Genomic DNA, 22,755 nt, shown 5'->3' with positions numbered 1-22,755 from the left:
GGCAACATAGGGAGACCCTGATCAACCCAAAAAAAAAAAAAAAAAAAAAACAAGAGAGAGATTTTGTTCTTTGTCTAGACTATGGAGAAATTGTGTCACACAAGCTGCTCAATCTCCCTGTGCTTCTGTTTCCCACCTATAAAATGGATAACACTATACAGACTCCACAGGGTTTGGTGGGTATTAAACAAGTCAATACACGACTAGTAATTGGACAAGTGTAAGTCACCAGTACACAATGCATCGTCCCTATCATTATCACAATTCTTACCCAGTACACATCCAGATGCATCTTCTCTGTCATTAACACAATTATTTCTTTGGCGGATCTCTCTTACTGCAGTGTGGAATACATGGGGGAAAGACATGCTGGCAGGTAGGGAAACCGAGGGGGAGAATCTGAATAGTTCCAAGAACACAAGATCCAAGTGAGACGGACGAGGGCCCACACTAAACAGGGGGTAGGTAGAGAAGGGCACAGAGAGCCACTGTAAAGGAGAAAGGAACAGGACTTGGTGACATGAGAGTGGACAGGAAGCGAGAGGGAGGAGCTGAGGATGACCACCAGGTTTCTGCCTTGAGGGACTGGCTAGATAATAGGCATTTTTTTCCTCACCAAGAGAGAAACACACATCCTGGGAGGATATGAAAGTACAATTAGGTGAGCTTTGGAAATGCTGGGTTAAGTGATCTGTTGAACATTCAGGTAGAGATGTCCAGTTCACTTTTTTCTAGATGGTCTGAAGCACAAGAGAGGCATCTGGTCCAGAAATGCAGTGCCCACTGTGAGGACCAGCAGCAAATACAGATCTGGGGGAGTTCACATAGAAGCAGACCCTGCAGAGAAGATGGAGGCTGAGGATGGAGTCCCTGGGACACAGTGGAAGGACAGCCAGGGCAGGGAACAGGAATGGAGCCCCCAGGGAAGGCAGGAAAGGAGCCAGGAGCGAGGTACAGGTGAAGCACTGATGAGGGACCGGCTGAGGATACAAACTGGGCCCCTGGCACAGGGAAGGCAGGGACAGGAGAGTGGGAGGAGAGGGCCACAGGAAGCTAAGACGCAGAGCGTGGATGACAGAGGAAGGGGCAAAGCCCCAGAAGGAAGGGGAAGCTGAGAAAAGCCTGACCATGATGAGAAGCCAAGAAGAAACAGGTAGCAGAGGGAGGGAGGGAGGCAGAAGGTGCACGGCACAGAGGGAGGCCAGCAAGGCAGCGCCCAGGACAGCAGCACAGGTGGCAGGGCCTTGGACAGAGGGTGGGGTCCAGACAGGCGGGCAGTGACAGCGACCGTGACCAAAGGTCAGCCTGGGCCTCAGACACTGAGGAACGGTGACCACGTCCAGTTTTTTCTAGAAATTCAGAGGCAGGTCATCCGAGGAGAGAGGGTGTGTCTGGGATAGGGTGGAGTGGGTTTCAGAAAAATGAAAGTCTGGCAAAAGCACTCAGGAAAACGAGACAGAAAACTTAGCCAAGCGCTGGACGGCAGCGTTCATTCAGGCCAGCTGAGCTTGGAGGCCATGAAATGCTGGCAGCCCCACACTGCATGACTGCATGATCTTTCTGGGCCACGCCCCGCATCCCAGGTACGGAAGTGAAGAACCCAAAAAGAACAAATCAGGCTGCTATTCCACAGAACAGGTGAAAGAAAAAGGCTAGGTAGACAGAGGCTTGGGAGTCAAAGAGTAACCCACATGCCTGACCCAGTCAGAGAAGGAAGGGGACCAAGCCAGGGCGGGAAGGACTGTGTGGGAAAGAGAAGGCTGAAAGGAGGGGAGACCGCAGGCAGAGGGTGGACAAGGGACCGAGGTGAAGACCTTTGAGGTCCTTCTTAAACCACAGTGGCAAATGTCTTTCTGGAAAGAATGCCAGCACACATTCCCACCGGCAGCGCAGGACACAGCCCCCATCAGCTCTCCTGGGACAGCAACGTCTCATTATCTTGAACTCTGCCAATTTCATGAGTGAAAAGTGGAGCCTGGGAGCTTTGCATTTCTTCATTGACTTTGAATTTTTTAAATCGTCTCACAGATTTCCTGGTCACTGGTATTTCATCTGAGGAGTTTCTATGGTATCTGCTCATTAGAGTGGAGTTCTTACAATTATTAGAGAGTGTTATACATTCAGGAAATTAACCTCTGTGGTGGCTGCTCTCAGTTTTTTCCAATTAGTCATCATTATAAATTTAACTTTGATATAATAAAACAGACAGAAGTGTACTTATTATGTGGTTAAATCTACAGGTGCTTTTAAAAAATCTATTCATTTTAGAGACGGCATTTCGCTCTGTTGCCCAGACTGGAGTGCAGGGTCACGATCATGGCTCACTGCAGCCTCGGGCTCCTGGGCTCTAAGAATTCTCCTACCTCAGCCTCCTGAAATAGCTGGGACTACAGGGGTGTGCCACCTCACCCAGCTAATTTTTTCAAAATTCCTTTTACAGACCCGGGCCTCACTATGTTGTTCAGGCTGGGCTCAAAACTCCTGGCCTCAAATAACCCTCCTGCCTCACCTCCCAATCAACTGGGATACAGGTGCAAGTCACACGTCCCACCTATAGGCTATCTTTTATTGTTCTTTCTCCACATGTTTACGCCAAAGCATGCAGTACATTCCACAATAAGCTATATTTTCTTTTATTTATTTTGTGGTTTTATTTTTTACATGAAAGCTTTAACACATTTGGAATGTATGTTGGCATAGAGCAGTGAGGTGAAGGCTAAGCTGGCTATTTTCGCCAGTGCTGACCTGCTGTGTCACACTGTATGTCCTCACTATCTCCTGACGTCTCCCTAGCACATACCACCTTCTTAAACACAGCAGGGCTTGCTCCTGGTGGTATCAGGAGCTGTCGCACATATGGAAACAACAGCAGAGAGACTGACTGAGCCAAGGTCACAGACGAAGTAAATAAACAGCACATACAAGACCTCATGTCCCCAGACTCAAGTCCAATACACTTTTTACTACAATGCAACTGCCCTAAAGCAGTTTTAGGTTGATTAAGCCCTAAGTTTTGAAAACTGAATTAACTAATCGTCAAGAAAGCCAATTCTTAAGGGAAAGTAATTTGATGATCACTAAATCCCATCACAGAGAGAACTACATTTCTGTTTTTTGGGGAAAAGGCTTGCATCTTAAAAAAAAAAAAAAAAAAAAAAAAAAAAAAAAAAAAAAAAAAGGGTGTATTTTGGACACAGGCAGAACACCAAACACAGACATTCAAGGTGCACATCTGCAAATAACATTTCTCTAGCGAGCAGCTCCCAGCATGGGAGCTGTAACTAAGCATTGCTCAGACTAGCAGGCTTTCTTGAGCTGCCGACCATGTAGGTGGGGTTTCTTGAATCCTGGGGGTTTTTGTCCATGAGCTTGAGGATGTCTGTGAAATCCATGAGACTATATGCAAATCTGCGTGTGGATGATTTTTTCTGGCCACAGGAGGTTATTAAAACCTCCATCTAAATTTACAGTAAGCAAGGTTTCCATTCCTAGACTGCCCTGAGATTCAGAGGCTACAATTCAGTCCACTGCCTTGTGACCTGCTAACTACCTCTTCTTTAGAAGGGACATTAACATACTGCTACATATGCTCCATTAAAACTCCTCTTACCATTTCTCAACTTTCTCTTCCAATTCGTTCCTAAGTCTAAAGTGCACTACAATTGTTTTCTCCATATGGTTGGACTACTATAAATTCAGCATTCTGCATTTAAGATCACCCGCCAATCTCATGACACAGAACAGACATAAAATAAAGCTCAAATAGCAGACACACTAAAAGTGGCGTGGTTTGAAAATAAGGGGAAAGTTGCATGCAAACTTCCATTGGGAACAATTCATATTACAACACTTGTATTTTAACAGGATTTCAATAGTCCTTATCTTATTCCTAGAATGTCGAATAAAGGTATGATCATATACCCTTTACCCAATATTCCTATAAACATATATAGAGCTACACAATATTTTGGAGTCTAACCAATTAAATAAGGGATGAAAGAGAAATCATTGAATTAAATAACAAAAGCAGAAACAAAAGCATAACACTGATAACATTATTTTGAAAGTAACAAAATGATCAGTTGCATAGTTTAGTAAATAGGCACTATTCTCAACTAAAAAAAAAAATACCTGGAAAGCATATAAAAGATTGTACATACAAAGTCATGTGCTATGCTCATCTTGTAGACATCAATTCTCAAGGTTTGGTTCACAGATTTACTTGGCCATAAATACCTGGGTTTTATTTATTTTTGTACCCTTAGAGCCTAGCCCATAGCAGGTAACCAATAAACATCATTTGAATAGTCCCAAATCAATCAAAATCCTACATAATTTTTTCTAGAAACCAGAAAAGATGAGATGCCAAAACTCATCTTTATATAAAAGTAAGAGAGAATGCTGAAAAAGTTTATTTATGGTTTTTTTTTTTAATGAGACAGGGTCGCTCTCTGTTGCCCAGGCTGGAGTGCAGTGACAGGACCATAGCTCACTGCAGCCCTGCAGCCTTCAACTTCTGGCCTCCAGTGATCTGCCCACTTCGGCCTCCCAAAGTGCTGGGATTATAGGCCTGAGCCACCGTGCTAGGCCTTAAAGCTCTTTAAAGCTTTGAAGAACTGGCTGGGTACGGTGGCTCACACCTGCAATCCCAGAACTTTGGGAGGCTGAGGAGGGCTGGTTGCTTGAGGCAGGGAGTTTGAGATCAGCCTGGCCAACATGGGGAAACCCCGTCTCTACTAAAAATACAAAAATTAGCCAGGTGTGGTGGTGCACACCTGTAATCCCAGCTATTTGGGAGGCTGAGACAGGAGAACTGCTTGAACCTAGGCGGTGGAAGTTGCAGTGAGCCAAGAGTGTGCCACTGCACTCTAGCCTGCATGACAGAGCAAGAATACGTCTCAAAAAAAAAAAAAAAACAAACTCTGAAGAACCAACCCACTTATACCTTCTATTGGATGGAAATGCATCCAGGGGCTGTGAATTTAAATACTACAAATACTTAACAAATGGATCTGAAAATAGCATTCACTACCCAAGTGATTTGAAAATAAAAGAGCTGGATAGAGTTCTCCTGCTAAGAATCACATAATGGTTGCCTTTTTCCAGATTTATAAACAAAATAAATTTAAGTTAAAGGATAAAATCTTCAGTGTTAGGGTTCCCCTAGGAATTCTCTATCACCTGTCTGTTATTAAGATCACTCAAGGCCAGGAACAGTGGCTCATGTCTATAATCCCACCACTTTGGGAGGCCAAGATGGGAAGACTGCTTGAGGCCAGGAATTGGAGAACGTCTGAGCAACAGAGCAAGACTCCGCTTTTTCTAAGAAAATGATTTTTAAAAAAAGGATTGCTCATATGATATGTGCCCAGTGGAGTCATCCCTGAACTCCCAGGCACATCTCAGAGACTCCTTCACTTTGTGCCTGTGCCCATACTCCCTCCATCCAGTCACTCACTGTATCTGATGAAGTACACACACTTTGGTGTATTTCACCAAAGAACAGCTGGCCATGGTTTCAAGTGGCCACTCCAGCCCATGCATGTGAAAGTATCCAATGACCACACGATATCCAAGCTGCTTGATTTACACATATTCACACTGACAGGTAACAGCTGATAGGAGCTCTGAATAATTTCTGTGCATTTCTGAACATTTATTTAAAAAATTATATTAATTTGAGCACCTGTTTACTTGGTCCATAATTTAGGATTTAAACTCTTTAAGAAGTATAAATTTGGCTGAACCATGTGGAAGAACACTGAGTAACTACAGAAGAAATGTTAATGAATCATTTAAGGAGAGATCGAATTGACTATTAAACCAAAAGCTATCTCTGATAAGGAAGATGTACAAAAAAAAAAAAGAGTGTGGGAAAGGAGAGGAAGAGAGAAACATCTTAGAATAATCAAAAGGAAGTAGCCAATGCAATAATCAATAAGCTACAATTAATGCAAAGTATCATGACAGAGGAAACACAGTCTCACAAGATGCATGGCGGGCATGAACCAAATATTGTTTGTTTTTGAGACTAAGTCTCACACTGTCGCCCAGGCTGAAGCGCAGTGGTGTGATCTTGGCTCACTGCAACCTCTGCCTCGCAGGTTCAAGCGATTCTCCTCCCTCAGCCTCATGAGTACCTGGGATTAAAGGCATGTGCCACTATACCCAGCTAATTTTCATATTTTTAGTAAAGATGGGCTTTCACCATGTCAGACCGGTCTCAGACTCCTGATCGCTGGTGATCCACCATGCCAGGCCTGAATATTATTTTCACATCAAACATGCGTCTTATTTTATTTGCTATAAATAATATGCTCTATTTAAAAGACAGTTTCTTATAGAAATCTTAGATTTTTTTTCATAGAATCGGCTTTATCTTCTGAAACTTATATTAAATTGATACCTACTTTTGAATGTGCAAGGTTCGTCCCATCACTGCATCTGTTAAGAAACATATCTAAGAACAAGGATGCTAACTTCTTTATATTAAAATATATAAATAAATCAAAGAATGGCATTAAGATTTCACTAACAAAGATCTACTAGAATAGATAAAACTGGTTATATTGAGATCATCTGTTTGTAACTCTGTCTCCATATTCAAGTCCCCAGGGATAAATTATATTTTCAATCCCAGCCCCCAGCATTTGACAAGTTCTCAGGAGACATTTGTTGAACTAAATTGGTAACTGAGCAATGAAATTGGTAACTAAATGTTAATTCCATGACAATTAAACAAATGACACATATAGAAAACTCATACAAAGAAATGCAAATATAAGAACATATTCATTTTCACCTTAGTGGAAAAAATTTAAATAGATAACAAATTTTTTAAAGACAATATCTAATGCAACCAAGGTGATGGTGAAATGTGATTCATCATGTCACGCATAATGACAGATACCATTGCACAACATCGCTTTCTGCACTACAAACTAAAAGATGGCATTATCATCTTAAAAGACAACTTGGTAATACTGTTATGAATATTATAAATATTAATTTATAGGAAATGAAATGATTTTAACCTCTAGAGAATTCATCAGGAAAAAGTAATTTGAGGTGAACAGCGCTAATCATTAAAATGATGACTGTCCATGTCAAACAGAAGGCTGGGGAATTGTAGATGCAAGCCAGCTCAAGCCAGCTAAACTGGAAGACAAACTGGACTCCACGTGAAAAATAATGAGCACCTCATTAAGGTAACTCGAAGGAAGGCCTCTGGGAAGCAAAGATGAAGTCAAAAGATAATCAAGGCCAGGCGCGGTGGCTCTCGCCTATAATTCCAGCATTTTGGGAGGCCAAGGCAGGCCTCCTGAGGTAAAGAGTTCAAGACCAGCCAAGCCAACATGGTAAAACCCTGTCTCCACAAAAAAAAAATTTTTTTTTTGAGACACAGTTTCACTCTTGTTGCCCAGGCTGGAGTGCAGTGGCACGATTTCTGCTCACTGTAACCTCCGCCTCTTGGGTTGAAGCGATTCTCCTGGCTCAGCCTCCCAAGTAGCTGAGATTACAGGCATGCACCACCATACCTGGCTAATTTTGTATCTTTAGGAGAGACGGGGTTTCTCCATGTTAGTCAGGCTGGTCTCAAACTCCTGACCTCAGGTGATCTACCCACCTCGGTCTCCCAAAGTGCTGGGATTACAGGTGTGAGCCACCACGTCCGGCCTAAAAATTTTTTTTTTTAAATCAGCTGGGTGTGGTGGTGTGTGCCTGTGGTCCCAGCTACTCAGGAGGCTGAGACAGGAGAATCGCCTAAACCCAGGAGGTGGAAGTTGCAGTGAGCCAAGATCAGGGCACTGCACTCCAGAATGAATGAATGAATGAATGAATGAATGAATGAACAAATAGGCAGAATTTCCAGATCACAGTGATCACCTAACTCTGGGATGATGGTGGAGAAAGAAGGGGACTGACAGGTGGCTAGGGAGGGTGTGAGGGCATTTAATGCCCCACAGCAGGGGTCACATACTTCTTATAAAGTGCCAGAGGGTAAATACCATAGACCTTGTGGACCATATGGGTCACTGTTGCAACTATTCGACCCTGCCACTGTAGTGAGTGGTTGTGTTCCAATAAACTTTTTTTTTTTTTTTTTTTAACAAAACAGGCAGTGGGTTGGATTTACCCTGCAGGCCAAAGTCTGGTGACCCAGGGACTAGAAGACAGGGGGAAATGAGGCCCATTTGAGGAAGAAGTTCATGGGTTCAATTTTAGCAGAGATGTTCAAGAGAGAGATGGCAGCATCATTCTAGGGATAAAGAGACACCAGGGCTGGAGGCATAAAACTGTCACCATGAGGTGACAGTTATGGGGCTGAGATCACCCAGGGGAATGGTCTGAGAAGAAAGGAGACCAAGGACATTTCCCTGTCCCAACATACGAGTGGATACCCAATATTACTTCAGATCATTATGGCCCCGGAAAGGAATGAACATTACAAACTAATCTCCTTTAACTCATACTTTTTAAAAAGAGGGCTCTTATTTTTAAAGTGGGGCTTTCGGCCCCTTCCCAAGATAAGTTTAAAATTTCAAATTTATAGATTAAAATTTCCTACTGGCTAGAAAATAAGGTAGTTCTAAAATAAAGTACATATCCCTTCGTTAGATTTTATTTTTATTATGAACATACAGTATGTATGTAAAGTATAATGAATAATAATAAAGCAAATGTACCCATCCACATCTCAACAAAGTAGTTCCTTACCAACGCCAGTGACAACTTACTTATTTAGAGACAGGGTCTCACTCTATCACCCAGGCTGGAGCGCAGGGACAGGATCATAGTTCACTGCAGCCTCGACCTCCCAGGCTCAAGCAATCCTCCCACCTGAGCCTCCCAAGTAGCTGGGGACTACATGCACATGCTATCATGCCTGGCTAATTTTTTTTTTTTTTTAAGTAGAGACAGGATCTTGCTATGTTGCTCAGGCTGGTCTCAAACTCCTGGTCTCAAGTGATCCTCCTACCTCAGTCTCCCAAAATGCTGAGATTACAAGCATGGGCCACTGTACCCGGCTCACTGACAACTTTTCATACCACAAGCATTAGTCTGTAAATTAGAAACGAAAGCAGGCAGCCCACAGCCAGATAAAGCTTGCAGATGTTTTCTTTGGCCATCAGGGTTTTTTTTTTAGCTGCCAACATTTAAATATGAAGAAACTTCACATGGAAATCAGCATTCCAGAGTATCATTAAAAATGGAAGATGCGGCTACACTACACCTACATTCACCATGGCAACAAGTGGCTAGAACGGAAAAGCAGCTCTGCGCTCTGAATGAGCATGTACTCACCAGTTCACTGCAGTCCCCCCATGCCCTACTGACATACAACCTCTCCCACTTCACTTATTTATTTTACCCACCCTGGCACTTGAGTTTGTGACCTCTGCTTATATGATTGTGGTTTCCAACCTTTGGGAATATGGGAAATCTTATTTACGGTAAAAAAAAATTTGGGCCGGGCGCGGTGGCTCAAGCCTGTAATCCCAGCACTTTGGGAGGCCGAGGCGGGTGGATCACAAGGTCAAGAGATCGAGACCATCTTGGTCAACAAGGTGAAACCCCGTCTCTACTAAAAATACAAAAAATTAGCTGGGCGTGGTGGCTCGTGCCTGTAATCCCAGCTACTCAGGAGGCTGAGACAGGAGAATTGCCTGAACCCAGGAGGCGGAGGTTGCGGTGAGCCAAGATCGTGCCATTGCACTCCAGCCTGGGTAACAAGAGCGAAACTCCATCTCAAAAAAAAAAAAAAAAGAAAAAAAAATTATAGACTCTCAATAGGTACATTACTAAAAGTAAGACAAGTCCACAATCCCTATCACCATTCTGAAATCCAGAAAGTCCTAAAAAACAAGATTTCTGAGTAACTTATTTGGCAATAAAAGTTGACCTGAACTGAGATTAAACTATGTATAATGTTTGTGCATACCCGTTCTGTGGGGATATATGTATATATTTTGGTATACTACTAATAATGTTTGGTTATGGGGTTCTGTTCCAGACCCCACTGGAAGTATTATATAACAACAATACATGTGCATTATTACTTTTAGAAAAAATCTGAAAAATTCTGAATTCTGAAACTCATCTGGCCCAATGATTCCAGATAAGGGATGTGGGCCTATTGTACCTTTAATCCCTACCTTCAAGAAAACATACCAAACAGATGAGAGTATAACATTTTTAGATGGATTTGTGCTTCCCGAATCACTACAGCAGCTACCTACACTTGAGAAACTGAAAGAGAACGATAAAGGTGAAACATCCTGTGGACTGACAAAAATGCATGGGGCACATAATGACTGCAGGACCCTAGACCATAATGTCAAACTTTGGAGGTTTTGCCTCATACACTCTGCTGCAAAGGCAATTCCATAATAGAGTAACATGCCACTTACACATATAAAGATGATGCTAAATGCACGTATCCTTTTGTTTTTTGTTTTTTTGTTTTTTTTGAGATGGAGTCTCATTCTGTTGCCAGGCTGGAGTGCAGTGGCGCAATCTCATCTCAGTGAAACCGCCACCTCCCAGGTTCAACTGATTCTCCTGCCTCAGCCTCCCGAGTAGCTTGGACTACAGGTGCGCACCACCATGCCCAGCTAATTTTTGTATTTTTAGTAGAGACAGGGTTTCACCATGTTGCCCAGGATGGTGTCAAACTCTTGACCTTGTGATCCACAAGCCTCAGCTTCCTAAAGTGCTGGGATCATAGGCGTGAGCCACAGCACCCGGCCGAACATATCCTTTTACGGTTCAAATTTATACATGAACATTTCCTACTGATCCATTTTTATGGTTTTATGGTTCGTACTTCCCCCAGTGAAGAATGGCTGATTTTCACTCACCTATAAATACTTCTGGATTTCTTAACATGGAAACTACATAATAAGGCAGTGAAAGATGAGATTGAGAAGCCACTGCAATGACACAGGACCTCTTTCCATCCCGCTCCACTCAGATTGAAGCAAACACTGCTCTGAGTCCCCCTAGAAAAGGCTGAGTGGGCCAGGCACAGTGGCTCACGCCTGTAATCCTACCACTTTGGAAGTCCAAGGTGGGCGGATCACCTGAGGTCAGGGGTTCAAAATCACCCTGGCCAACATGGCAAAACTCCTTTTCTACTAAACACAGAAAAATTAGCTGGCATACTGGCTCATGCCTATAATCCTAGCTATTCAGGAGGCTGAGGCAAGAGAATCACTTGAACCCAGAAGGCAGAGGTTGCAGTGAGCCAAGATCACGCCACTGAACTCCAGCCTGGCCAACAGAGTGAGACTCCATCTAAAAAAGAAAAGAAAGAAAAGAACAAAAAGCAGAGTGAAGACCAGTGGGAGAAAAAGGACACACTGGAGGGGGTATGGGATGCAGAATGTTACTGCTGGCAACATAAAGATAAGGTTTGTGATCATGAAATACAGGAAGGGCTGACTCGGAAGAGGATGAGATTCATTCAATGTGGTAGCAGGGTACTGTTCTGGGATCAGTAGATAGAGATGTATTTTGACTCAGTTTGAGAATTCACATTGCTGGTAGTGGATCCAACTACCTAGTAAGTGATCCATTCTACCGACCTCCTAGGAGCAGAGGACTCCTAGAGGTCACTAGATCTCTGTGATCAGAATTTACAGCTGCTGTAGAATCAGAAACCTGGGTTTGGGTCCATGGCTCTGTCACTTACAAGCTTGATGACCTCTTTGATCTCTGGCTTCCTCATTATTAAATCAGAAATAAATAACATCACCTCAGAGGGTTGCTATGAGAATGCAATTAAATAAATGTATGCAAAGTGCCTAGCCCAGCAGCTTCATAAGTACAGAAGATATTTAACAAACATTAATAAACACTGGTCTTTCCCAGGTGAAGAGACAGCCCAGTTCCTGTACTCAAAAGCACTTGGGATCCAGAGTCAGAGGCCCTGGACCCAAGCCATGCCTCACCCACTACTTAGGAGCTATACAAACTTAGAAAGTCAGGTTTCCTCCTCTTTTTAATTCTTTTTTTTTTTTTTTTTTTTTTTGAGACAGTCTTGCTCTGTCACCCAGGCTGGAGTGCAGTGGCGTGATCTCAGCTCACTGCAGCCTCGACTTTCCAGGCTCAGTTGATCCTCCCACCTCTGCCTCCCAAGTAGCTGAGACTACAGGCATGCTTCACCACTCCTGGCTAGTTTTTTGTATTTTTTTGTAGAAAAGGGGTTTCACCATATTGCTCAGGCTAGTCTGAAATTCCTGGGCTCAAGTGATCCTTGCACCTCAGGCTCTGAAACTGTCAGGATTAAAGGCGTGAGCTAGCCCACCCCATCCGGCCAGGTTTCCATCTTTGTAACAAGAGAAATGATCATTGTCAGGAGGCAAAATCCAAGCCAGGTGGTTTAGTACAGCACTTTGTAAACTAAACCACCACAGAAATGTTGATGACTGTTACTATCACACCTGTTCAAGATTTCAGTAAAGAAAGGATGAGCTGTTCTCCAACAAATCCAAAGAACTGAAAATGTAGTATCAGGATCAAGTACAGGGGAAAAAAAGAAAAAGAGGGACGGTCGATTTCTGAGTCCTTCTAGACAAGCAATTGGGTGATGCACAGAATTATTTTGTTTAGCTGCATATAGTGTCCTAGTAGTTTAATTTGGATTAAATGCCAGCTAGTTAAAATGCAGATTTCAGGAAAACTCCAAAGGTGGCCCACACTGGGCCTACATTCCCATGCAGCCCCTTTGGTGGGACATGGTCCCATGAGGCCTTCACATGGCCCAAGTCACCAATTCATTTTACTGGCCTCACCCTCTAGGCATTTGGGTTTATAACCTTGGGTTATAAAAAACACACACACACAACTATTTGTGAAAGCATTCAGACCTCCAGGGGAAACTTCAGTCACTGAAGAATCAATAACCAAGGAGACACTCCCTATCAGAGCCCAGGTACTATGCTCTCCTATCGTCTCTCAAATTCTTCTTCTCCTTGACACCTCTGTAACTTCAAGGTCTTCATCCCAGTGTACTCCTTCCTCTACAAAAGACATCATGTCCCCAAAAACACTATCTGTGATTATCTGCATCAAAGGGTTTTCAAGAAACAAAATGTCTCTCTTTTTAGCAGGACTATAAAAAACACACCATGAGCTTTATTTCCTGCCTATTACCAGCCATTAGCATCCACTCTCAGTCCATATGGTTTGAGTGTGGCTGACTCCTGTCCATTTCTGGGGAAAGGCATGCGACCCAGAAGCCCTCAGAGCCAATCCTGGCACTTGGGTCACAGTGACTGGGAGATGAGTATTCTTTCCCTTTGGGACTTAGAAGACATGGGAGTCTCCCAGCAGACACAGTGCCTACCTAAATAGTGGAACCAAGACTAGGTGCGGTGGCTCACGCCTGTCACCCCAGCATTTTGGGAAGCCATGGCAGGTGGATCAGCTGAGAGCAGGAGCTCAAGATCAGCCTAGCTAACATGGCGAAACCATGTCTCTATTGAAAATACAAAAATTAGCTGGGAGTGGTGGCACATGTCTGTAGTCCCAGTCCCAGCTACTTGGGAGGCTGAGGTGGGAGAACTGCTTGAACTCAGGAGGCAGAGGTTGCAGTGAGCCATGCCACTGCACTCTAGCCTGGGTGACAGAGCCAGACTCCGTCTTAAAAGAAAAAAAAAAAAAAGAGTGTAACCCCTGGAGAAGCCAAATCTGCAGCCACACTACTTATTGGAGACTCTTTTGGTCACTTATGAGCCAATCAATTCCTGTCTTTGCCATGAATCGGGTTTTCTTCCGACCAAAAGAGACCTAATCAATACAAGAGATATTTGAAATAAGGGCTTGAAAAGGAAGACCAGCAAAGGCACTCAAATTTTCTCCTCTAGGAAGCTTTTGTTACCTCCTTCAATCCAATGACAGCTAGGTTTTACTCTCTGCATTAGCCATCCCTCTTAAGCACTTATCTCATGTATATAATTATTTTTTTGCTTGCCTATCTCCTCCACATATCTCCTGAGCTCCTTCAGGGCAGAAACCACGATGTAATCACTTTTGATTCTTTAATACCTTGGATAACAACACACAATGTAGGCTCAACAAGTGTCTGTTGAATGTATGAATCCACAAAAGACAGGTGGACTCCTACTCCTCTTCTTTGGGACAATCCCACCATGAAACCACCTCATAAGCCTTGCCCCTGTGAGTTTCAGACCATCTTCTCAGATAGACTTATCCACCCATCTTAAGCAAATTGCATCATGAGAACTCATTCCTTCCAGGCATTACTAATTTTCCACATGTCCGTCCCCTGGAAGCTTACAGTGAAATTACTCAAAGGTCTTCCTTCTGAGAATATCTCACTGCAAGACACTACCTAGAATTCCACGAACTGATAAACCAACACACAATGGGCATGATATTCCTTCTCCACCTAAATCACAGGGGCAAAAACAAAAAAATCCCTTTGCTTTCTAGCCTTCATCTTGACCTAAAAACACCCAGAATCCTGATTCTGGGGCCAACCACCTGCTTCTATGCAGTAACAATTCTAGGCACTCTCCTGCCTCCATTTATCTTCCTTAGTCCTTTCTGATTACTTAAGCAGAAACACACACACACACACAAATATCTAGGAAATCAACAGCAAGGAAACAACAGGTTTCCCAGTAAAAACAGATGTTCTGACTTTGGGTGCATAATTGCCACACCCTTAATAGTTCTTCAGCTTCCACTGGCATCTAGCAATAAAGACTTTAAAAGAGAGTCAAAGGTCAGGCCCAGAATGACAGCCCTAGCATGAATCACCATCTACTCTATCCACTTCACATTTTCCCCCACTTGGGCCCACACCATCAGGGCGATCTAGTAAGAACTCAAATACCGGAATTAACAATGTCTACTGCACATTAACTATGGGATAGGAACCACAGCAGACCTTGGGAATCAAAGGAGACACATCAAGGCCTCTCAACATGTTTAATCTAATAGAGAACACACACAAAAGGCAGTCACAGTACAGAAAAATAGGTGCTATATGGGACTATGATAACGCTCAGGAGAGACATCCAATCTGTGCTGAAGCATCAGAGAAGGCCTTCCAGAGGCAAAGAGACCTTTCCTAGAAGACTAAAAAATGAACAGGAGGTGCCTAGAGAAAAGGTGTGGTGAGAGAGGCTTCCAGGAATTCCAAGTAGATGATAACAGGTAAGAAAGCAAGACCACCTGTGGAAACTGAAAGTAGGCAAGCATGGCCAGAATTTTAAATGTGAAGGGGCCATGCAAGATGGCTCACACTTGTAGTCCCAGCACTTTGGGAGGCCAAGGCAGGCAGATGACTTGAGGCCAGGAGTTCAACCCTAGGCAACATGGCAAAACCCCACCTCTACAAAAAATACAAAAATTAGGCGGGTGTGTTGGTGTTCACCTGTAGACCCAACTACTTGGATGGCTGAGGTGGGAGGATCACTTGAGCCCAAGGAAGTCAAGGCTCCAATGAGTAAAGATCGCACCACTGCATCCCAACCTAGGTGACAAAGAGAGACCCTGTCTCAAAAAAAGTGTGAAGGGAGAAACTTCTGAGATGACCCAGGAGGTAAAGAGACCCTAAATAGCTTGGTAGATTTAAGTCTCAGAGCTTTGTATAAAAAGAGTTAATGTCCCTTACCTGTCACGAACAATGTGAAAATAGGCTAAACTGACTATCTGACAAATGTATCTTGGCACTTACTGAACACTAGTTCCACAATGCACGTTGCTCAGAACACTAACAAGGGTACCAAACTCACAAGGAATTATCATGTGCTTTAGATTGTTCCTTGAAACATCAGCCCCCTTTACTACACGTCTACCTTCCTCTCAGCATCATTTCTTTAATTTTCCTGCAAATAACAGAAAAGTAGGTGTGTTTGGGTTTTAGGGGCAGAGATTGACCCTGAAAATAAGAAAATTAATTCTCACAACACGGTAGGGAATCGAAAAAAATTGAACAAGGAAACTAAGCAAAAAGATGGAGGAAATGAAACAGTAAAAGGCAAATTTAGAAAACTCAAGAGGAAGTAAAAGTATTTTCATATACTCAGAAAAAAAGAAGTATCCCACGTGCTTCAGACAAACCAGACTCCCCTTAACTGTTAAAAAAAGAAAAACTTTAACTTGAGGAGATAACCGCTGGGGGTGGGGAAAAAAAGGAAAAGAAAAACAAAAGAGCTGTAAAAAAATTCATACTTCCATATCTCTTTGCTGAATAAACACTAAATTGGTACAGTACAGCCAGCTGCCCTGGAAGACCTTGAAATATTAGCCCAGATAATATAGCACATGACAGTCACTTCCAGAAACTCTCAAAAACCACAAATCATTTCTTGTTCTGACAACCTGATCTACCAACTCTGGTCTATCCTGTCATGTAATAATCAATAACGTTTCCTGTCAAGCACTTCAGCCGTACGGGAGAAAGATAGAGAAGCATTTGTTTCCAAACGTACAGTGAGACTTTTTAAATTGGCGCAAGGCGTCTCCATTAACACTTTTCTGCCAATTCCAAATTTCTAAATGTCAAGAACTGGCAGCAGCAGTCCAGTTCCTAGGAGCCCTGGTTTTGAGAAGGCACCACCTCTGAATTCCCTCAAAGGGCGTTCTGAACTCACTGAGCAAATCCGACTGGCTTTCCTGACCCTCGAGCCATTTCTTGCCGCCATGCACTTACAGGAGAAGGAATCGCAACCGCGGGAGCACCCGGAACGCCTGGGACTGCCGCCCCCCACCGCACGGCGCTCCGCACAGCGTTAGGGACAGAAGTCACCGGAGTCGAGCCCAGGGCAGCGATCTGGGCTGGCTCGGCCCCGGGAAGGGAGGAGAAGGACCGGGTCTACTCCCCGAGGGCGACGCTCCCGGGGCAGGGACAATGGGCTCGGGACCCTGCGAGGTGGCGGCGGCCCGCCCCAGCAGGTCTCAGGGGCCCGGCGGCGCGGGGAGACTAGCGGGCCGCCAAGAGCGCGGAGCTCCGGCCTCAGCGCGGCGCAGCCCCCGGGCCGGTGCCCCGCTAGTCTCGGGCTGGGCTGCTGCCAGGTCCGAAGCCACCGGACCGAGGAGAAGCCGTTTTCCCCCTCCCCCGCCCTCCGCCCCCAGCCCCGGCGCGACCCCCGTGCGGCCCGGCGCACTCGCCTGCCCACGGTCTGGTTAGCCAGCTGCTTCATGCGGTTGAACTGCTTCTTCATGGCGGCGGTCACGGCGGCGGCCCGCGGGGCTCGGGCCGGGCAGGGTGGGAGACGGCCTGGCGGCTACTACATCGCTTCCCGGCCCAAGCAGCGGCGGCGGCGGCGGCGGAGGCTGAGGCTCCCCGGCCGGCGGCCCTGCCCTCGTCGCGTCACTTCCAGTGGCGCCGCCCGCCCGCCCTCTACTTCTGGCCGAGCCGAGCTGAGTCGAGCCGAGCCGAACTGAGCCGAGCTGAGCCGAGCTGAGCCGAGCCGAACTGAGCCGAGTCGAGCCGAGCCTAGGCTAGCAGTGCCCGACCTGACCCGGGCAAAGAGCGAGAAGGTTCTGGGTCCTTCAACGTCCCGCTTCCCGACACCAGTGCCGCTCGGCCACCCTCTAGTATATTTCAACATATGAAAATCTGTTTATGGCAGGGTGCGGAGGTTCAGCGCTGTAGTCTCAGCACTTTGGGAAGCTAAGGCGAGCGGATCACTTGAGGTCACGAGTTCGAGAGCAGCCTGGCCAACGTGGTGAACCCTGTCTCTACTAAAAATACAAATTTAGCCGGGCGTGGGGGTGAGCGCCTATAACCTCAACTACTCGGGAGGTTAAAGCAGGTGAATCACTGTTACTGCACTCCAGCCTGGGCAACAGAGTGAGATCCTGTCTCAAAAAAAAAAAAAAAAAAAAAAAAGAAAAAAGAAAAGAAAATGAAGAGCAACGTGTGTTTTCCTTAACACGTGCTCACAGTCAGGTTAAGGCATTTGGGGGTTGCACTTTTGGAGCCCTTGTGGTTGGCTGGAGCTGCATGTGGCACTAGGGAAAGGCACCAATGCAGACAGAAAAGGGGCCAACCCAGTGGGCTCTTCTGATCAAGCAGAGGCCCATGGTCACCAGAGACTGGCCCTAGTGAGGCCCCAGGCCAGGCCTCTGCATTTCCAGGCAGCGCCCTGCCCTTGGTGGGCCTCTGAGCAGGCACTGACTAGCAACTAGTACCATAATAACATCTACCATTCTAAACTCAGCCACAGGGGCAGTTCAACTTTGTTGTCCTCTGGTTGTGAGTTTTTCACTTTGTTTTAGAGATGGAATCTTGCTAGGCTGGCCAGACTGAGTTTGGATCTGACTGCACTGGAGACTTCTGAGTGGACCGGCTCAGTTCTATTAACTGCAGCAATGTCTTCCTGGTTTGGTGGCCTTGACTCCAGCTCAGACCGTTCCTTGGGGTATATGGGCAGCAATGTGGCTTCCTTTGTGAGCCACATTTCAAATGTGTTCATAAATGTCACAGAAAAGGGGAAGAGTTCCCTAACTATGGGATAAAAGACTGATGCCAGTTTGGAATTCTTAATAACAAAGAATGAGGAACTTCAAAATCTTTGTAGTGACCTAGGAGAGACTTAGGAAGCCTCAGAGCTTCAGATATGGTAGCAAACTAAAAGTTACTGACATCAATTACAACAGAAAGAGGTAGAAATGAGCCTTCCTAAAGCAAGAAAACAAGCACTGCAGGATCGATTGAGAACCAGTATCCAGCTCTGGAGTCAGCACATTCAGGGGAGGCCGGGGGTTCCCATCCACACTGCATCCCCTCCATTCCATGTGGTACCCATCATGCTTCAGTGTTCCACGATGATTACATGGGTTTTTATGACTTAATTGCATCATAACAAGAAATAAACAGATTGTCCAATGAAGTTCTAAAACTTCCACTAGGCCATTGGAAGTGTATTGCTCAGACTTATAAAGTAAAAGAAACAACTAGTTTTGATGAAAATGAAATCTACAAATTACAAACACCAAATATTAATACCATTAAGGAGCTCAAACAAAAAAGAAATCGGGATACTGACGACCATCAACTTAAAATATCAGTAGTAGTACAGAATGTTCATGAACAGAAATTGAGGGAAATGAGTTGTAAGCATCAAGAAAACCTGAGCAACTAGGAAGAAAGGATTGAAGAATTGGAAAATTTGTTACAGCAAGGTGGCTGGCTCAGGAATTGGCTCTCTCTAAACTTTAAGAGAAGGAAAACACTATTCATGCAAGCTCCACAAATTGAAAAAGTAAAGTCTACCAAAACAATTGAAGAATTTGAACACAGAATAAAAGACAAATAAAAAATTATCTTCTGGGGCCAGGTGTGGTGGCTCACACCTTAATCCCAGCACTTTGGGAGGCCAAGATGGGAGGATTGCTTGAGCTCAGAAGTTTGAGACCAGTGTGGACAACATACTGAAATCTCATCTCTATGAAAAATAAAAATAACAAATTTTTTTAAAAGGCCAGAGGCAGTGGTGTGCACCTGTAGTTCCAACTAGTTGAAAGGCTGAGGCAGGAGGATCATTGGAGCCCAGGAGTTTGAGGCTGCAGTGAGCTATGATCACACCACTGCACTCTTGCTTGGGTGACAAAGTGAGACCTTGGCTGAAAAGAGGCTGTTGGAAGCAACAAACAAGTCTGAGAAAACCACGAAAGGATTGTCCAATGAAGCTAACCTGGAGAGCTCTGCCTTACAACTAGAGCAAGAAGGTGTAATTAAACTCAGCCAGGGGAAAGGTTCTTAAATAGCAGCACTCAAAAAGAACATTGAGGCCGGGCGCACCTGTAATCCACTGCTCTTCTCAACTAGATGGCTCACACCTGTAATCCCAGCACTTTGGGAGGTCGAGGTGGGTGGATCACCTGAGGTCTGGAGTTCAAGAGCAGCCTGGCCAATAGGATGAAACCCTGTCTCTAGTAAAAATACTAGCCGGGTGTGGTGGTGCGTGTCTGTAATCCCAGCTACTCAGGAGACTCAGGCAAGAGAATTGCTCAAACCCAGGGGGCGGAGGTTGCAATGAGCCAAGATCCAGCCTCTGCAGGGTGGTCCAACCAAGGTGACAGAGTAAGACTCCGTCTCAAAAAAAAAAGAATATTAAACAGCTGACACTGACCATAAAGAAACTAAAGAAAAAAATGCTCGAAGAGATTGAACAGCTAAGAAAATCACTGCAGGAAAAAGATGCAACCATTAGATCCCTTCAGGAAGACAATCAGAGACCATCTGATTTGATTTTGTCCTATAGTTAAGAACAGAAGCAATTGACACAACTTACAAGACAGAAAGCAATTTTGTTGAAAAACTTAAAGGAAGTTCAGAGCTTCCAGAGGAATTATTATACTAAAAATCTTAAGAAAAAAAAGATATTTCACCAGCAAACCATAGAGGAAAAAGATGTCTTGCATCCATGAAAGAAAAAAAATCTGATAGAAGAATTTAAATGACTCAGAGGACAACAAAGTTGAACTGCCCCTGTGGCTGAGTTTAGAATGGTAGATGTTATTATGGCACTAGAATTGGAGGTGTTTCAAACGAAAGTATTCAAAGGTAATCTTGAGGAGGAAATACAGTATCATCAAAACATAATTGAAGGCAGGGCACGGTGGCTCACTCCTGTAATCCCAGCACTTTGGAGGCTGAGGCAGGTGGATCACTTGATGCCAGGAGTTCCAGACCGGCCTGGCCAACATGGTGAAACCCTGTCTCTAATAAAAGTACAAAAATTAGCTGGGTACAGTGGCATCCGGCTGTAGTCCCATAGTTCCAACTACTCGGGAGGCTGAGGCAGGAGAATCACTTGAACCCAGAAAGTAGAGGTTGCAGTGAGCCAAGATCGTGCCACTGCACTCCAGCCTGGGCAACAGAGCAAGACTTCATCTAAATAAATAAATAAACAAACATAATTCAAGAGTTGAAGAAGTGGGGGCACAGTGGCTCACACCTGTAATCCTCCCAAGTTTGGGAGGCCGAGGTGGGTGAATCACCTGAAGTCAGGAGTTCTAGACCAGCCCGGCCAACATGGCAAAACCCTCTCTCCATTAAAATATAAAAATTAGCCGGGTGTGATGGTGGGTGCGTGTAATCCCAGCTACTCAGGAGACTGAGGCAGGAGAATGATTTGAACCCAGGAGGCAGAGTTTACAGTGATCCAACTTTGTGCCACTGCACTTCAGCCTGGGCAACAGAGCAAGATTTCGTTTCAAAAATACGTAACCCTAATTGAAGAGCAAACAGAGTAAGATGCAACGGCTTCAGTCTTTAAAAGAGGAGAAAAAAACAGCAAATGGATTATTTTTTAAACCAGCACAAGCAAATGAATATCACACACCCAGCTCTTTTCAGTAAAAGATGAAGAAACTAGGAATTTGCAAAACATGATAGGAAAAGAATCAAAACCCAGCTGCATGAAACAGGACAAGACATTCAAAGACTCTGAGCTGTTTTTCAAACAACAGAAGTTGAGTGTCCCAATATAGAAAACAGAAGTGAAACACATAATTTATTTAAATCTGAAACGGAAAGATTAGTGAAAGCAGTGAAAGAGCAAGAATTGGAGATTTATCCTGAATCAAGGACCAGAGGGAGAAAGAAAGGATTGGAGAATAAATTTATATGTCAAAAATAATATGTCTTTAAACAGATTGATCAACTGTCCATCAGTGAGGTGGGTAAACTTGCTCACATCATCCAGCAGGAAGATATGGAGGTACAGGGTCTTCAGGGTAGAACGGCTTCAGCTTCTGACACCCAGGGCGTTGCTCACCTTCAGCAGCATCTGCAAGCACCTGCTGTGGACAGAGAACAAATATCAGCTCTTTGGAATGAGGCATCTTGGGAAAACAGCTATCTCAAAAAGAGGATCACCAAACAATGGATATCATTGCTGATGATGAAGCAAGCCTCCCTAAGCTGCAAGAGAAAAATAAAAAACTGTCCAGTAGTAATGGTCAGGAGAGATTTAAAGACATTGTCCAGAAGTCATCATGTCTCATTCTAGAAAAAAACATTGAAACAGATGCATTAAGTCAGAAATGTCAGACTTCAGTGACAATTTTGCAAGCATCTAGCACTGGTCATGAGATTGGAGGTGTTAACAGTAATCCATTTGAAGAGCTTCTACAAGGACCTAATAAATTAAAACAGCCAGTTGGGTCTGGCACAGTGACTCCTATCTGTAATCCCAGCACTTTGAGAGGCCAAGGCAGGCAGATCATCTGAAGTCAGGAGTTTGTGACCAGCCTGGCCAGCATGGTGAAACCCTGTTTCTACTAAAAAATACAAAAAAAAAAAAAATTAGCTGGGCATGGTGGCAAGTGCCTGTAATCTCAGCTACTCAGGAGGCTGAAGCAGGGAATCACTTGAGCCTGAGAGGCGGAGGTTGCAGTGAGCCAAAATCGAGCCACTGCACTGCAGCCTGGGCAACAGAGTGAGACTCTGTCTCAAAAACAAAAACAAACAAAAAAACAGTGAGTTAAGAAAATGGAAGCGTGGAAAGAGCAGCTGGTGACCACAGAGGGTGTAGCATGGGCAGCCCAACTCCAAGAAGAACTTCAACTTCAAGCATTTTAACTGACAGTGATAATTTTTTATTTATTTATTTATTTATTTATTTATTTATTTATTTATTTATTTATTTTGAGATGGAGTTTCACTCTTGTTGCCCAGGCTGGAGTGCAATGGTGCAATCTTGGCTCCCTGCAACCTCTTCCTCCCGGATTCAAGTGATTCTCCTGCCTCAGCCTCCCAAGTAG

The 22,755-nt window shown here is 44.4% G+C and overlaps 1 protein-coding gene across 7 annotated transcripts in view; it reads right to left on the bottom strand.

Moving 5' to 3' along the window:
• The window catches only part of ARHGAP17 (Rho GTPase activating protein 17), a 94,710-nt gene extending 77,365 nt beyond the window's left edge, over positions 1-17,345 (bottom strand). For 6 of the 7 annotated variants that reach the window (XR_745161.3, XR_012512744.1, XM_003930212.3 and 3 more), the window contains exon 1: positions 17,149-17,345. Coding sequence is in view for 5 of the 7 variants with exons in the window: in XM_003930212.3 (XP_003930261.1) it covers positions 17,149-17,201 (53 nt within the window). In the remaining 2 variants the exon portion in view is untranslated. The remainder of the gene's footprint in view (positions 1-17,148) is intronic. The other variant, XM_003930211.3, reaches the window with a different exon arrangement.
• Between the last annotated feature and the right edge of the window lie 5,410 nt (positions 17,346-22,755).

This window comes from Saimiri boliviensis, chromosome 12, assembly GCF_048565385.1.
Source record: "Saimiri boliviensis isolate mSaiBol1 chromosome 12, mSaiBol1.pri, whole genome shotgun sequence".
Classification (NCBI taxonomy): domain Eukaryota; kingdom Metazoa; phylum Chordata; class Mammalia; order Primates; family Cebidae; genus Saimiri; species Saimiri boliviensis.
The sequence above is the reverse complement of the archived record's forward strand: the minus strand, read 5'-3'. Positions and strand labels throughout refer to the sequence as shown.